This window comes from Carcharhinus amblyrhynchos, chromosome 5 (genome assembly GCF_965287045.1).
Source record: "Carcharhinus amblyrhynchos chromosome 5, sCarAmb.v2.hapA, whole genome shotgun sequence".
Classification (NCBI taxonomy): domain Eukaryota; kingdom Metazoa; phylum Chordata; class Chondrichthyes; order Carcharhiniformes; family Carcharhinidae; genus Carcharhinus; species Carcharhinus amblyrhynchos.
The window spans coordinates 114,242,179-114,257,930 of NC_137328.1; the positions used below are offsets into that span (position 1 = coordinate 114,242,179).

Here is a 15,752-nt window from a genome sequence, read left to right on the forward strand (position 1 = left end):
TGATTTGATTTATTATTGTCACATGCATTAGTATACAGTGAACAGTATTGTTTCTTGCACGCGACACAGACAAAGCATACTGTTCATAGAGTACATCGGGGAGAAGAAAAAGGTAAGGTGCAGGATATAGTGTTGCAGTTAAATGTAGGATGAAGAGAAGGATTAGCTTTAAATATGATTAAGAGAATAGAATGAGAGTAAAAGGTGGAATTAGAGGGTATGTTGGGGACAGAGCACATGAAGTCAACTCGCTCCGGCGCCATCATTTATTTTGCAGCGGGCAGAGAATCCCGCTGTTGGGAACGGCTGGAGAATCCCACCCCACTTCTCTCAGAGCTCCAGCATGGGCCATGATTCTCCCCTGTGGAATCGTCTACCCCACTCACCACCACACCCCCACTCCTGATCCCATCGGGTTTACTGACTGCCATAGATTGCAACCTTGCCTTTTCAATTCCTGCTTTCAGCCATGAGAGAAGATCTGAATGGATACCAGGTGGGTCTTCGGGATCTTTTAGTGGAGATGGAATTGGGATTAGAAAGGGCATCTGGGTGTCTACGGACTGGAATGGACAAGGTGGACCCAATGGCCCCCTTCTGTGCTGTAACTGGGGGATTTTCACAGTAACTTCATTGTATGTTAACCTACTTGTGACACTAATAAGTAAACTGTAAATGTTAAAGCTTTAACTTTTCTTTGGACTGGACTTGCACATCTTTGGACCTGCTTTGGTGGGGTTCCATGTAGCAGTCCCTGGTTCCACCCAATATCTTTTAAAATCAAGGTCTGTCTTTGATTGCCCTAATCACCATCGGGAAAGCTGTTCTCTGGTTGCTCTGTGTAAGCAACATTGTACGCTGTTGAATATTTCTATCAGAGTTGTAAATATGTTCAGAGAGGATTTGACTTGATTTCGCAAGCAACACTGAGAGAAGAAAACCTATCCAAGACAAGTTTCATTAGCACTTGGAAAGGAGTTAGTATTTGCACCCACAGCAACCCACCACAACACACCCAGCATCCCCCCCTCTCGGCTCTGTACCCACTCCCTGTTTGGACGCTGCATGCATATTTTAAACAGAGATTCTTCTCAATCGATTTGAGTAAAAGCAGCGGGGCTGGACTTAGAATTATAGAACCCTACAGTGCTGAACGAGGCCATTCAGCCCATGGAGTCTGTACCAACCACAATCCCACCCACGCCCTGTCCCCATTTACCGTAGCTAGTCCCCTTGACACTAAAGAGCAATTTAGCGTGGCCAATCCACCTAACTCCCACATCTTTGGACTGTGGGAGGAAACCAGAGCACCTGAAGGAAACCTATGCAGGCATGGGGCTTGTTTCACTAGCCAAACCAATTTTCCTCAACCTTTAATGTCAACCTCAGCCTCATAGCTTTTTAAAATTCTATTAGTGCCACAAGTAGGCTTACGTTAACAATGCAATGAAGTTATTGTGAAAATCCCCTACTTGCCACACTCCAGTGCCTATTTGGGTACATGGAGGGAGAATTTAGCATGGCCAATGCTCCTAACCAGCACATCTTTGGGCTGCTGGAGGAAACCAGAGCACCCAGAGGAAACCCACAGGGACAACATGCAGACTCCACACAGACAGCGACCCAAACTGGGAATCAAAACTGGGTGAGGCAGCAGTGCTAACCACTGTGCTGCTCTGCAGAGCTGTAAAGTTTATTTTGAAGCATATGTTGTTTTTGTGGATTAACAGCACTTTTTGTCCCGCTTATGTTTTTGTGCATTTTAATCCGCTTTAGTCTTTGAGCCGTTAACCCCTTTGATAATTCCCTTCCAGCTTTTACTGGATGGAGTGTTCAATAACTCCAGCTAGCAGTTCGTTGAAGATTATAAATACTTCAGGCTCAGTACTCGCATGGCATTCATGAAGTACTGTGGCACAGTGGTTAGCACTGCTGTCTCACAGCACCAGGGACCAGGGTTCAATTCCTGACTTGTGTCACTGTCTTTGTGGAGTTTGCACATTCTCCCCGTGCCTGCGTGGGTTTCCGCTGGATGCTCCGGTTTCCTCCTACACTCCAAAGATGTGTGGGTTAGGTTAATTGGCCGTGCTAAATTGACCCTGATGTCAGGGGGATTAGCAGGGTAAATATGTGGGGTTGTGGAAATAGGGCCTGGGTGGGATCATGGGCGGTGCAGACGCGATGGGCCGAACGGCCTCCTTCTGCACAGTAGGGATTCTGTGATAGGTCTGTGAGTATTAAAAGAAACGTACAGCATCTTGTATTGAAAAGGCAGGGGTGGTGGCTCTATTCTATCTGGCGTTTCTGTGTGCTATTGAAGTCGAGGATTGCACATCTCTCTCTCCCCGTGTCATGCAGCTCGGTTACCCCCGCCTGTCAAGTGGGAGTGAATGGACCGACTGTGCCATCAGTCTTAGCCCAAAAAAAAGATAAAAATACTCCAGCACCCAATCAGAGTTGTGAAACAGTGTAAACCACTCCCTCCCCCCTTCTCACACACACACACACACACACACACACACCAGCAGCTCACTGCTGTCTAGGGTTGCTGCAGGGACAGCTAATGTAAACATGTCCAAGAACACCTCAGCTCAGAGGCACTTTACTGATCAGTTTGTAAACAAGAGGCCTTTAGAAATTCCTGAGGAACCTTCCAGCAAAAGAAAGGCGGTCTGGGGACTCCTCACCAGCCAAGGTCAGTACAAAAGCTCCACACGAAGATATGCTTCTTAAAGTGACTGTGTTACTGGCCTCTTGAGGGAATAATCCAAAGGCAGGTAAATATTTCCCTTGCTATACCTAGGGAAATAATCAGACTTATTCTAATGTATCCCTATCAAACTTTGTGGCTAGATGTGAATCCTTTGCAAAAGAACACTCAAGATTTGATAGAACTGCATTACAAGCATAGAACACCCCTCCCCCTTCTACACAATAACCCCCACAGTAATGTGAATGTGTACTTCATGCTTTTTGGCCCTGGTCCAAGTTTAAAGTCAATGGGGCTGCTACACATTGTAATCAGCTTCGCAAGACCACAGTTTATTTTTGGCCTTTAGAAAGAAATAAACAGATGGAATATTGGAACATGATTCCCAAAGCACCAGCAGAAATCTGGGAATACCAGGTAGGGAAAACATGACTGAGATATGGACAGGAAGGGTGAAATTGCGGAAGGTCTGAAATGGCAGAAGGACACAGCAATGCAATGCTGGGTTCGCAGAGGTCATAGATCATAATTGACCATCTATGGCTTAGGACCCAGCAATGTTGGGGTCGCAGAGATCATGGATCATAGATGATCATTTATGATCTATGACACAGCAATGCTGCGGTTGCAGGGATCATGGATCATAAACCATGATGCAGCAATGCATGGATGCTGACAATCTTAATGGCAAGACTTCAGTGAAATAGTCATCCTTAACAAGTGTGACAATGTCAACAATGTGCATGCCATTCTTAATGAATGGTCCAAGTTTGAATCCACTGGACTTGCCCATCAACATGACTGAACTGATTTGCTGGAAGGTAAGCTAAAGAAATGCCTGTTGGACTCATGTAGAAGCAATGAGCTGCCGCGTGATATATATGACAGGGTTTGTTTTCATGGCTTGCTGCGTCTGGGCACGTGATGTCACTTCATGCCAACCTTATCTATAAACAGTTTTGTACAACATGAATTGGCCAAATGGTTGTGTGGCAAGGTTTCTACATACAAGGGGAAGGACTCCTTCACATTGGCAAGACCAGTACAGGAATTGCATTTCAGTGGCAATACCATGTCCACATACTCATTAATATTGCTTGCCTGTTGATCAATGCTCCACACAAGGAAGGATGTGGAGGTGTTGTTCTTTGTATGCCAGCATTGGACTGGGGTGGGCACAGTATGAAGTTCACAAACCAGGTTAAAGTCCAACAGGTTTATTTGGTAGCACAAGCCACTAGCTTTCGGAGCACTGTCCCTTCATCAGGTGAGTGGGAGTTCTGTTCACAAACAGGACAAAGAAAGAGACAAATTCAACTTACAAAATAATAGTTGGAATGTGAGTCTTTACAGGTAATCAAGTCTTAAAGATACAGACAATGTGAGTGGAGAGAGGGTTAAGCACAGGTTAAAGAGATGCATATTATCTCCAGCCAGGACAGTTAGGACTCACATTGTCGGCACCTTTAAGACTTGATTACCTGTAAAGACTCGCATTCCAACTATTATTTTGTAAATTGAGTTTGTGTATTTATAAGCCCTGTTTGTGAACAGAACTCCTACGCACCTGATGAAAGAGCAGCGCTCCAAAAACTTGTGGCTTGTGCTACCAAATAAACCTGTTGGACTTTTACCTGGTGTTGTGAGACTTTACTCCACATAAAGAAGCCATAGATATTTTGACTGGTGATCTGGACCTGTCACCCTTGTGTGAATTAGTATTCATTGGGCTTATAAAATCAGCAACTTATGCAGTTAAGTTCAACTTTAATGCCCCAAACCCATTGTGTTGCCATGGCTCTCGGCTCAGCTCTCACCTTTTGTTGGATTCTATGAGGAACGTGCCTTTGATGGAATCACACCTGACCTCCTACTCCTCTCTTATTTCTGATAAGTGGATGATATGTTTTCTGTATTTAAATCTGCTGCTGCACATAATAATTCCCTTAACGGGCTCCATCCTGCATTCCAATTTAAATGGAGCTGTTAGATGAACCCCCTTTCCTTGATGTACTAATTGAGAAATCTGCTGGGGCTTTCGCTATCATGGTCTACCAGAAGCCAAACTTCACTGGTCAATACACACATTGTAACAGTTGCTCACAATGTTAGATTGGTCTTATCGGCAATTTTGCAAATAGGGCTTGAGACATTTGCTCACCGTGTAAGCTCGATGCTGAAATAGGACGCAAAGGATAATTGCTACCTTGATCAAATCATGGTTCTTTTTATTTATTCATTCGTGAGACATAGGTATTGCTGGCCAGCCAGCATTTATTACCCATCCCTGATTGTCCGAGGGCAGTTGAGAGCCAACCACATTGCTATGGCTCTGGAGTCACATGTAGGCCAGAATGGGTAAGGACGGCAGATTTCCTTCCCTAAAGTATATTAGTGAGCCAGATGAGTTTTTTCCAACAATTGACAATGGTTACAGATTCTTAAGTCCAGATTTGTTTTATTGAATTCAAATTCCACCATTTGCCACGGCGAGATTCAAACCTGGATCCCCAGTACGTTCGAGCAAATGCTGGAAAATCTCAGCCGGTCTGGCAGCATCTATAAGGAGAGAAAATACAGCTGACAAAGGGTCATCAGGACTCGAAACGTCAGCTCTTTTCTCTCCTTACAGATGCTGCCAGAGCTGCTGAAATTTTCCAGCATTTTCTCATTTGGTTTTAGATTCCAGCATCCGCAGTAATTTGCTTTTATCCCCAGAACATTAGCTGAGTTTCTGGATTACTAATCTAACGATAATACCACAAGGCCATCGCCTATTCATGTGCTGGATGTTGCACTTGAACAGATTACCCTATAAGGGCAAGGTATCTCAAAAATGTGAGCAACAGGTGAAGCTAGCTGCTTCACACTGCTACCATGCAGTGGCAACACAAGTGGTATTCGTCACTAACAGGGTGTTGCTGTCAGGCCAGAAAGAGGTTCAGGGTATCACACAGATGAGCAATGTGGGGTATAAATTTCAGTACAAGTTCAATCTGGTTCTGTCGTCTGTACATCCCAAAGTCTGGTGGGTCGTACTAAGCAGCATGTCCCAGCCGCTGTTCGCAATGGGCAAAGATACAGGTTGTACTCCAACCAGCCCAGGTTTGCAAAACACCAGGCAGAACTTTCCCATAGTTTGTCAGTTTCAGCAGGATAACCGGTGTGCAGCTTTCCAACTGCACGTCTGAGTTTTCTCTCCAGGTTATTTAGCAGACAGAGAATCTGGAGGTGCGGTCTCTGCTGTCACTCTGGCAGGGCGGATGCTGATAAAGCTGGCAATGCCAGCTCCACAGAGATTGGGACACCATCTCTAATGGGCACCCGGTCTGCATTAAAAAGAACCCACCCCTCCCCTCCAGAAGCATTGGGGCAAACCTCCTCCCACACAGGCATTGGAGCGATACCACCCCCCCCCCCTCAACAAGCATCGAGGCAACACCTCCCAATCCAAGAAATGAGGCAAACCCACACACAAGCTGGAGCCCTCCCCCCAATGCCCATAAGGCTCCACAGATGGCCCACCCCTGGCAGTGCCACTCAGGTTGGCACCAGCACAAGGCAGTGCCAGGTGTGGTACCAGGGCACTGTCCTGGCATATTTCTCTCCCTCCCAGGGCATTGCTGGCAGGTTTCCTCTCAGCTGTTTCGGTTTTAAAATACTTGTTGTAAATTTCAGCAAAGTGACTATTGAGTGAGTTGGGAATACATTGTGGGGAAGCCTTTTTTAAATGATATTTAAATTTATTGTTGAAATAGCATTGACATAAGAAACAGGAACCTCATTGCATAAGGGGCAGGGAAACTCGGAGAATTAGATCTTGCCAGTGAGAATCAAAATTTGCAAATCTCACAAGATTTTTGGGCCTATGTTGCTGTTTACACTGACACCTAATGAGGGCTCAAAATCACCCCCATACTGTTCAACATGATCTGATGAAGGAGATTGTCATCGACTTCAGGAAGTGTAAAGGAGAGCATGACCCTGTCTTCATCAAGGGGGATGACGTAGAAATGGTCGAGAGCTTCAAGTTTTCAGGTATCCATATCACCAATAATCTGTTCTGGTCCCCCCATGCCGATACTATCGTTAAAGCCTATCAACACCTCTACTTTCTCAGAAGACTAAGGAAATTTGGCATGTTGGCTACGACTCTCACCAACTTTTACAGATGCACAAAGAAAGCATTCTTTCTGGTTGTATCACAGCTTGGTATGGCTCCTGCTCTGCCCAAGACCACAAGGAACTACAGAAGGTCGTGAATGTAACCCAATCCATCACGCAAACCAGCCTCCCATGCATTGACTTTGTCTACACTTTCCGTTGCCTCAGCAAAGTGGCCAGCAGAATTAAGGACTCCACCCACCCTGGACATTCTCTCTTTCACCTTCTTCCATTGGTAAAAAAAATACAAAAGTCTGAGGTCATGTACCAACTGACTTAAGGACAGCTTCTTCCCTGCTGCTGTCAGACTTCTGAGTGGACTTACCTTGCATTAAGTTGACCTTTCTCTACACCGTAGCTATGACTGTAACACTACATTCTGCACTCTCTCCTTTCCTTCTCTATGAATGGTATGCTTTGTCTATATAGCACACAAAAATCAATAGTTTTCACTGTATGTTAATACATGTGACAATAATAAATCAAATCAATGTGATTCCACATTTGGACAACATTTGCTAAATAATCCTCAGCGTGCTAAGCAATTACACTGATGCTCAAGGTGTAGCATATGTTCATGTACTAGAAGCTGCATATATTAATACACAGGGTCCTATTCTTTTCAGACAGAAAGAACACGTACACACATTGCACCTATTTCAGTGAAACAAAATAAGCGACAACCTGACTAATCAGAGTCAAGCTGCCTGGTTTAAATATCAAACAATTCTTGGCAGTTAACTGTTGATCACCAGCAACTAGTGCATGGCAAAACCTCAACCGACCAGAGTCCACTTGCCAACCAGTCAGTGCTCTCTTCTCGTACAGCAAAAATTTGTCAATTTTCCCTTACATTATATTCTTGCGCGTGTCCTGATGAGTGCAAAGCAGTCTTCGACAAAAAAGTCTCCTTCTTCAGTAATAATAGTTTTAGACTACAACATCCTTCAGTTGACCACATGACCAACTTGCTGGTAAGATAGAAGTCCCCAGGAGGCCGTAGCAGTCAGGAGCTTAGAGATTTGCCCATGATTTGCAGTATGGGAGGGAGGTTAGACAGGTGGTGGAGATGGGAAATGCCCAGACTGAGGGGCTGAAGTGTATATATTTTAATGCAAGGAGTATAGTGAATAAGGTAGATGAGCTTAGGGCGTGGATAGCTGTTTGGGATTGTGATGTGGTGGCCATTACGGAGACTTGGATGTCTCAGGGACAGGACTGGGTACTTCAGGTGCCAGGCTTCAGGTGCTTCAGGAAGGACAGGGAGGGTGGCAGAAGGGGTGGTGGCGTGGCACTGTTGATCAGGGATAGTGTCATGGCTACAGAGAAAGAGGATGTCGTGGAGGGATTGTCTACAGAATCTCTGTGGGTGGAAGTTAGGAACAGCAAAGGGTCAAAAACTTTGCTGGGTGTAATCTACAGGCCGCCCAATAGTGACAGGGAAGTTGAAGTGCAAATAGGGAAACAGATTCTGGAGAGATGTTTTAATAACAGAGTTGTCGTGATGGGAGACTTCAATTTCCCAAACATCGACTGGAATATCCCTAGGGTAAGGGGTATAGATGGGGAGGAGTTTGTTAGGTGTGTTCAGGAGGGTTTCCTGACGCAGTATGTGGACAAGCCTACGAGGGGAGAGGCTGTACTTGACCTGGTACTGGCGAATGAACCAGGGCAGGTGATGGATCTTTCGGTAGGAGAGCATCTTGGATATGGTGACCATAATTCTATCTCCTTCACAATTGCGTTGGAACGAGATAGGATCAGGCAGGCTAGGAAGGTGTTTGTCTGGGGTAAGGGGAGATACGAAGAAGTCAGGAAGTTACTTGGACAAATAAACTGGAAGGAGGCGTTCTTAGGGAAAAGTACCGAAGGAAGGTGGCAGATATTCAAGGAATGTGTGTCTGGAGCTCTGAATGACAAGGTTCCGATGAGACGAGGGGGTTTTGGTGGGTCGAGGGAACCGTGGTGCACAAAGGATGTGTTGAACCTAGTCAGGAAGAAAAGGAAGGTGTACAAGAGGTTCAGGGAATTAGGAGATGTTAAAGATCTTGAGGAGTATAAGGACTGTAGGAGGGAACTTAAAAGGGAAATTAGGAGAGCCAGAAGGGGTCATGAGAAGACCTTGGCGAGTAAGATTAAGGAGAATCCCAAGGCCTTCTATAAATATGTGAAAGGTAAAAGGATAAGAAGAGAAGGGATAGGACCTATAAAAGGTGAGGGGGGAAAGGTTTGTGTGGAACCAGAAGAAATGGCGGAGGGGCTTAACGAGTACTTCGCCTCAGTATTCACGGTGGAAGCCGATCTGGGAGATTTTGTTATGGATTTGCAGCAGATGGAAAGGATTGAGTACGTGAATATTAAGGAGGAGGATGTGTTGGAACTTTTGAATTCTATCAAGGTAGATAAGTCGCCGGGACCAGATGGGATGTACCCCAGGATACTGTGGGAGGCGAGGGAAGAGATTGCAGAGCCCCTGGCGATGATCTTTGCGTCGTCAATGGAGACGGGAGAGGTTCCAGAGGATTGGAGGATTGCGGATGTAGTTCCTATTTTTAAGAAAGGGAACAGAGATAGCCCGGGAAATTACCGACCGGTGAGTCTGACCTCAGTGGTTGGTAAGCTGATGGAGAGGCTTCTGAGGGACAAGATTTACGAACATTTGGAGAGGTTTGACATGATCAGGAATAGTCAGCATGGATTTGTCAAGGGCAGGTCGTGCCTTACAAGCCTAGTTGAGTTCTTCGATAATGTGACTGAACACATTGACGAAGGAAGTGCCGTGGACGTAGTGTACATGGACTTCAGCAAGGCATTTGATAAGGTCCCCCATGCAAGACTTCTTGAGAAGGTGAGAGGGCATGGGATCCAAGGGCCTTTGGCCTTGTGGATCCAGAACTGGCTTGCCTGCAGAAGGCAGAGAGTGGTTGTGGATGGGGCTTTTTCTGAATGGAGGTCAGTCACCAGCGGAGTGCCTCAAGGATCTGTTCTGGGACCCTTGTTGTTTGTCATTTTCATAAATGACCTGGATGAGGAAGTGGAGGGATGGGTAAGTAAGTTCGCTGATGACACGAAGGTCAGTGGTGTTGTGGATGATCTGGAAGGATGGCAAAAGTTGCAGCAGGACATAGATAGGATGCAGGACTGGGCGGAGAAGTGGCAGATGGACTTCAACGCGGATAAATGTGCTGTCGTCCATTTTGGCAGAACCAACGGGATGAACGAGTACACTATTAAGGGCAGAAGTCTGAGTAGTGTTGAGGAGCAGAAGGATCTTGGGGTCCGGGTCCACAGGACTCTTAAATCGGCCTCGCAGGTGGAGGAGGTGGTCAAGAAGGCGTATGGTGTACTGGCCTTCATTAATCGAGGGATTGAGTTTAGGAGTCGGGAGGTAATGCTGGAACTTTATAAGACCCTTGTCAGGCCTCATTTGGAGTATTGTGCGCAGTTCTGGTCGCCTCACTATAGGAAAGATGTAGAAGCTATTGAAAGGGTGCAGAGGAGATTTACAAGGATGTTGCCTGGACTGGGAGGCATGCCTTATGAAGTTAGGTTGAGGGAGCTGGGACTCTTTTCCCTGGAGAGACGAAGGTTGAGAGGCGATCTGATAGAAGTTTACAAAATGTTGAGAGGAATAGATAGGGTGGACTCTCAGAGGCTATTTCCCCGGTTTGAAATGGTCGCTACAAGAGGACACAGATTTAAGGTGCGGGGAGGGAGGTTCAGAAGTGATGTTAGGGGTAAGTTTTTCACTCAGAGGGTGGTGAGTGAATGGAATCGGCTGCCGTCAGTGGTGGTGGAGGCGAACTCGCTGGGGTCTTTTAAAAGACTTCTGGATGAGTATATGGGGTTTAATGAGATTGAGGGTTATAGATAGGTCTGTAGGTTGGTAGGTGATGTGGTCGGCGCAACTTGTGGGCCGAAGGGCCTGTTTGTGCTGTAGTGTTCTATGTTCTATGTTCTATGTTCTATGATCAGGAAGAGGGTAAGGCGCATGATTAGAGCTGGGGGAGTGGGAGTGGTCAGTGGGCAATAGGGAGGGTTGGGGTAAGTCAAAGTCTTCCTTAATTGGGAGGTCACAGATTGAGAGAGCAGTACTTGTGCTCTTCCTAGCCCGAAAAGGGAGTTGATGGCTTAATGGAATTATCACTAAACTATTAATCCAGAAACTCAGCTAATGTTCTGGGGACCTGGGGTTGAATCCTGCCATGACAGATGGTGGAATTTGAATAAAAAAAAAATATGGAATTAAGATGACCATGAAACCATTGCCAATTGTCAGAAAAACCCACCTGGTTCACTAATGTCCTCGAGGGAAAGGAATCTGCCATCCTTACCTGGTCTGGCCTACATGTGACTCCAGAGCCACAGCAATGTGGTTGAACATAAGAACATAAGAAATAGGAGCAGGAGTAGGCCATCTAGCCCCTCGAGCCTGCTCCACCATTCAATAAGATCATAGCTGATCTGAAGTGGCTCACTTCCACTTTCCCGCCCTCTCCCCATAACCCTTAATCCCCTTGCCTACCAAAAACCTATCTACCCGCGTCTTAAATATATTTAGCGAGGTAGCCTCCACCACTTCAACGGGCAGAGAATTCCAGAGATTCACCACCCTTTGAGTGAAGAAGTCCCTCCTCAACTCTGTTCTAAACTGCCCCCCCTTTATCTTGCGGCTGTGCCCTCTAGTCCTGCTGTCCTTTCTGGGCTGGAAGAACCTCTCCACCTCTACCCCTTTCATCATCTTATATGTCTCAATGAGATCTCCCCTCATCCTTCTAAACTCTAATGAGTACAAGCCCAGTCTATTCAGCCTCTCCTCATAGCTCAACCCCCTCAACTCCGGTATCAGCCTAGTGAACCACCTCTGCACTCCCTCCAAGGCCAAAATATCCTTGCGCAAGTGCGGCGACCAAAACTGCACACAGTACTCCAGCTGCGGCCTCACCAGTGCCCTTTACAGCTGCAGCAAGACCTCCCTACTTTTATATTCAATCCCCCTCGCTATGAAGGCCAGCATCCCAGTCGCCTTCCTGACCACCTGCTGCACCTGCAGACTGGGTTTTTGCGACTCATGCACAAGGACCCCCAGGTCCCTCTGCACCGTAGCCTGCTGCAGCTTTTCGCCCTGTAAGTAGTAGTCCTTCCTACCATTATTCCTACCAAAGTGGATAACCTCACACTTGCCAACATTGTATTCCATAGGTTGACTCCTATCTGCCCTCTGAAATGGACTAGCAAGACACTCAGTTGTATCAATCAAGGGCAACTAGGGATGGGCAATAAATGCTAGCCAGCCAGCAACGCCCATGTCCCACAAATGAATAAAAAAATGCTGAGACTGGCACCAAACTTGCTGAATCAACAGCTGCCATTTAACATGTAGAGTCAGAAAACTCTTGCACTGCTGGGTTCAGGTCAGTTTTAAATCCAGCTCCCCGTTACATTGTGGGAGCCCAAATTTCATTCATTGATTGAGAGTGGGCTCTATGAAATCCCAATATTTGGCACCATTACAAAACCAGAAGGCACTTGGGCAACATCTCGGGGCCACGTTCCCTGTATTTGACCCTTGCTCCCTTGAACCACTCCTGTTTGCTGTTGCGAGGGTTGGTTAATGTCAAAGTTAACGGGCTGAACTTTTACCTCACTGGTGGGGAACAGAAACCGAGGCCGCGATTCTCGCATTGCGACCCGCAACTTTTCTGGCTGGTCGCGGTGGGAAATGTGCGTTGCTGATGTTGTACTGGGATTTGCACACACGCCTGCAATGCACACGCATCTCCCAGAGCCAGTGAACAGTCGCTTCTCAGACAACGCTGGAAACCAGCAGGAAGGCAGGTAAATCAGTCAAATTTGTTTTAAATGTATTTTAAATACGCTTAGCGGTTCATTATCGGGAACTTTCAGGTCTCGATTGAATCTCCCACTCCGCCAGGATTACTTCATTCCGGCAGGGTTTATCCTAGCTTCCCACATTTGGGGTACTAGCGGGAGACCCCACCGGGATGAAGAAGGGGCAATTGAGCCCCCCCTCCCCCAGGGGTCAGGCGATGGGGGTGGTGCTCCTTGGGCAAGGGCATCCCAGCAGTGCCAGCCTGTAGCCCCTACCCAAAGGGCAATGAGCCTCTGCCTAAGGGGCATGTTGGCACTGCTGATGGGGCATCTGGAAATGCCAAGGAGGTGGACCCTACTGTGGTCAGAACCTAGGGGCAATTGGCAGGGATGGCAGAGTCCCGCTGCCACTCTGCAGACAGGATTGATCTGGGATGGAGGGAGGGCAGCAATTGGGGTGGGCTGGGAGGGGTGGCGGTGGTGTATGACACAGGGAGGGGTCTATTGGGGGAGGGGGTGGGGTGGGCTGGGCATCAGGGCACTCTGGGATGGAGGGGGGGCAGGGTCAGGGCTGGCCCAGGAATTATTGTGGGGGGCTGTGATCAGGCCATGTGGCGGAGGGGGTGGTATGGCTGGAGTGGCAGCGCTGCGCTGGTCCAGGGCTGGCCAGCAAACGGGTGTTTGATAGTTTGGGACCACTGCTCATGCGCAGAGTTCCAGAATTGTCAAACTCCAGCGCCAATAGGCCCTGCCACCCCCTCCCAGGTTTTTAATGAGATTCATGATGGGGATTGCTGCCGTACACAGAATACAGAGATTTAGCTCTGAAGCTGAAGTGACAGAACAGTCAGGACGTAGAGCAGTTTTCCTGCCAATTCAGCACTTCTGGGAGAATCGCAGCCCAGGTGTGTTTTTGGTTCAGAAGCCTGGCTCCAAAGAACTCATCAAAGTTAGAATTTTCTCCTGTGCCCCCACCCCCACCTTAATTTGCACGGGGCATGTTTCCTACCTAACTAAAGACACAGGGCAGACCTGTCAAGCTGGAGGGCTAATGTAGCTCCCGGCTCGTGCACAAGGTAAGTAACTGAGAGGATACCTCTACGAGAAGGTGTCCTCTCAACCACTTTGCAAAACCTTTCATCACAGATCAGAAAAAGAAAGTCAGCCATAGGGGGAGGACTTACAGGACATCCTCTGTCTGCCTGTAGGCCCTGTCAAGTATTCTACCCAGCCTGCCACTGAATGCCTACCTCCATGATGTGGATATGCCAGCATTGCCTACCTCCAGGCAGTTTGTCTGTCTCCTGTCAAGTCAGGAAACTGGAGGCTGACAGACAAAGCCCAGTCAGCTCCCCAAACTTACCTTTAATACCATTCTTAGTTGTTATATATGTGGGGCATAGCCCCTTTAAGAGGGCAAGTGAGGTGACCCAGAGGGTGAGTGCCTAGGAAACCACCCTAGAGTTACCTGAGGGCTGGAGCAGGACTTGTACAGACCTTCAAATAAACCTACTGTCCCTGTGGCTTGTCTTTGGTGTGACTTCTTTGAAGCTACCACTCCAGTAATTACTGACTTAACACCGGCAATGAGAGCCTGTGCCTCGGTGCCACGATTGAGAACCATACCAGCCCAGTGAAGGACCCATGACAAGTACACTGTCTCAGGGGGACGTTCAAGACCACATGGCAGCCACACTAAGCATCAGACAGGCAGTAGGGGAAGGAAACAGGGTACTCAGATCAGGTGCTGTGACAGAACTACTCACTGCTGATCACAAGGGATGGCAGGGTGAGTGAGGAGTACGCCAGTATTCAGGGAGCCAAAATCAGCAGCCAGGAGTCAGCACTATTTGAGCCTCAAGGTTACAATTCAGGAAAGGAGACACAAGCTCTGCTTCTTCATAAACTACTTTAATTTCTCTGATCCAACTCCACATGCAACTCTCCATCAACACCCAGCACCCCCTATAGCCCCTTTATATTATCAGTGACTTCTATTGACTCGTTGACATCAAATTAGGACTTAATCGGAAGGTCTGTTAACCCATTCCTAACAAGCATGGAGGAACAGGCTTCGGGCCTTGTCGCACTGAGGGTATTTTCCGGACAAACCAAGTAAACAAACTTAAATTACATTCGGACAAAGAAAAAGGGGGCGGCTCCCCAAAAGGAGGGGGAACGGCCCAAACAGAAACAAAAAAAAACAAAGGAAACTTAAGACACATCAAATCGAAATGTGATTGTCAGGGTCTATACAGCCACTGCGGTGCCCAACGGGCGCGGAAGGCGTCCACTGTGCCCGTGGACACCGCCTGCTCCCTCTCCAGGGACACCCGGCCGCAAACGTAGCCGCGGTAGAGGGGCGGACAGACGGCCCCCACGATCGCCCGCTGCCTGGACCTGTTGATGGCGCGTCTTGCCAGGCCCAGGAGCAGGTTTTGTCGCACTGAGGGAAACTTTGCTATTGCCTAGGCGAAATGGCGGGAAAATTCAGGCCCGTTGGAGACTTCTACAGGGAGACTGAGGCATGTTGGGCTTACATAGAGAGATTCAGTGTTTTAGTACAGCAAACAAGGTTAAAGATGACCTAATTGTCTCAGTATTCTTAAGCACAGTGGGCAGCAAAACGTTCAGAGTCCGAAGGAACAGTCTGCAGCCAGGGAAACCTTGCTGATGAACTGTACACAGAGTTGTGCAAGTTGCTAAAGAGATATTTTGCACCACAACCATTGCAAATTGTGAAATAGTACAGGTTTTACAAGAGGGACTAACTGGAGGGCGAAAACATTATTAAACTTTTCACGGTTCTCAAATGCTTGTCAGAATTCTGTGGTTTTGGAGTTTCCCTTCAGGAAGCACTGCGGGACCGTCATGTACGCGGGTTACTACAGGAAGGAATGAGCTGAGGATTGTTAGCGGGGGAGAATTTAGACTTGAAAAACTTTCGAGATCGCAATATCCTTGGAACGGGCTGCCGTGAAAGCCTCACTCTTAGGCATGAGAGCAACAGTATACAAGATGATGGACACCCCAGGAAATCAGTTGA

At 47.4% G+C, this 15,752-nt stretch overlaps 1 protein-coding gene across 2 annotated transcripts in view; it reads left to right on the forward strand.

Moving 5' to 3' along the window:
- asb5b (ankyrin repeat and SOCS box containing 5b) overlaps positions 1–15,752 on the forward strand; it is a 60,703-nt gene that overhangs the window by 13,967 nt on the left and 30,984 nt on the right. The window contains exon 1 of one of the 2 annotated variants that reach the window (XM_080189445.1): positions 2,556–2,695. The exons of the other annotated variant lie outside the window; for it this stretch is intronic. Coding sequence (XP_080045571.1) covers positions 2,572–2,695 — 124 coding nt within the window. The 5' untranslated portion in view covers positions 2,556–2,571. Of the gene's footprint in view, positions 1–2,555; positions 2,696–15,752 lie in introns of those variants that run through there. 2 annotated transcript variants of the gene reach the window in all.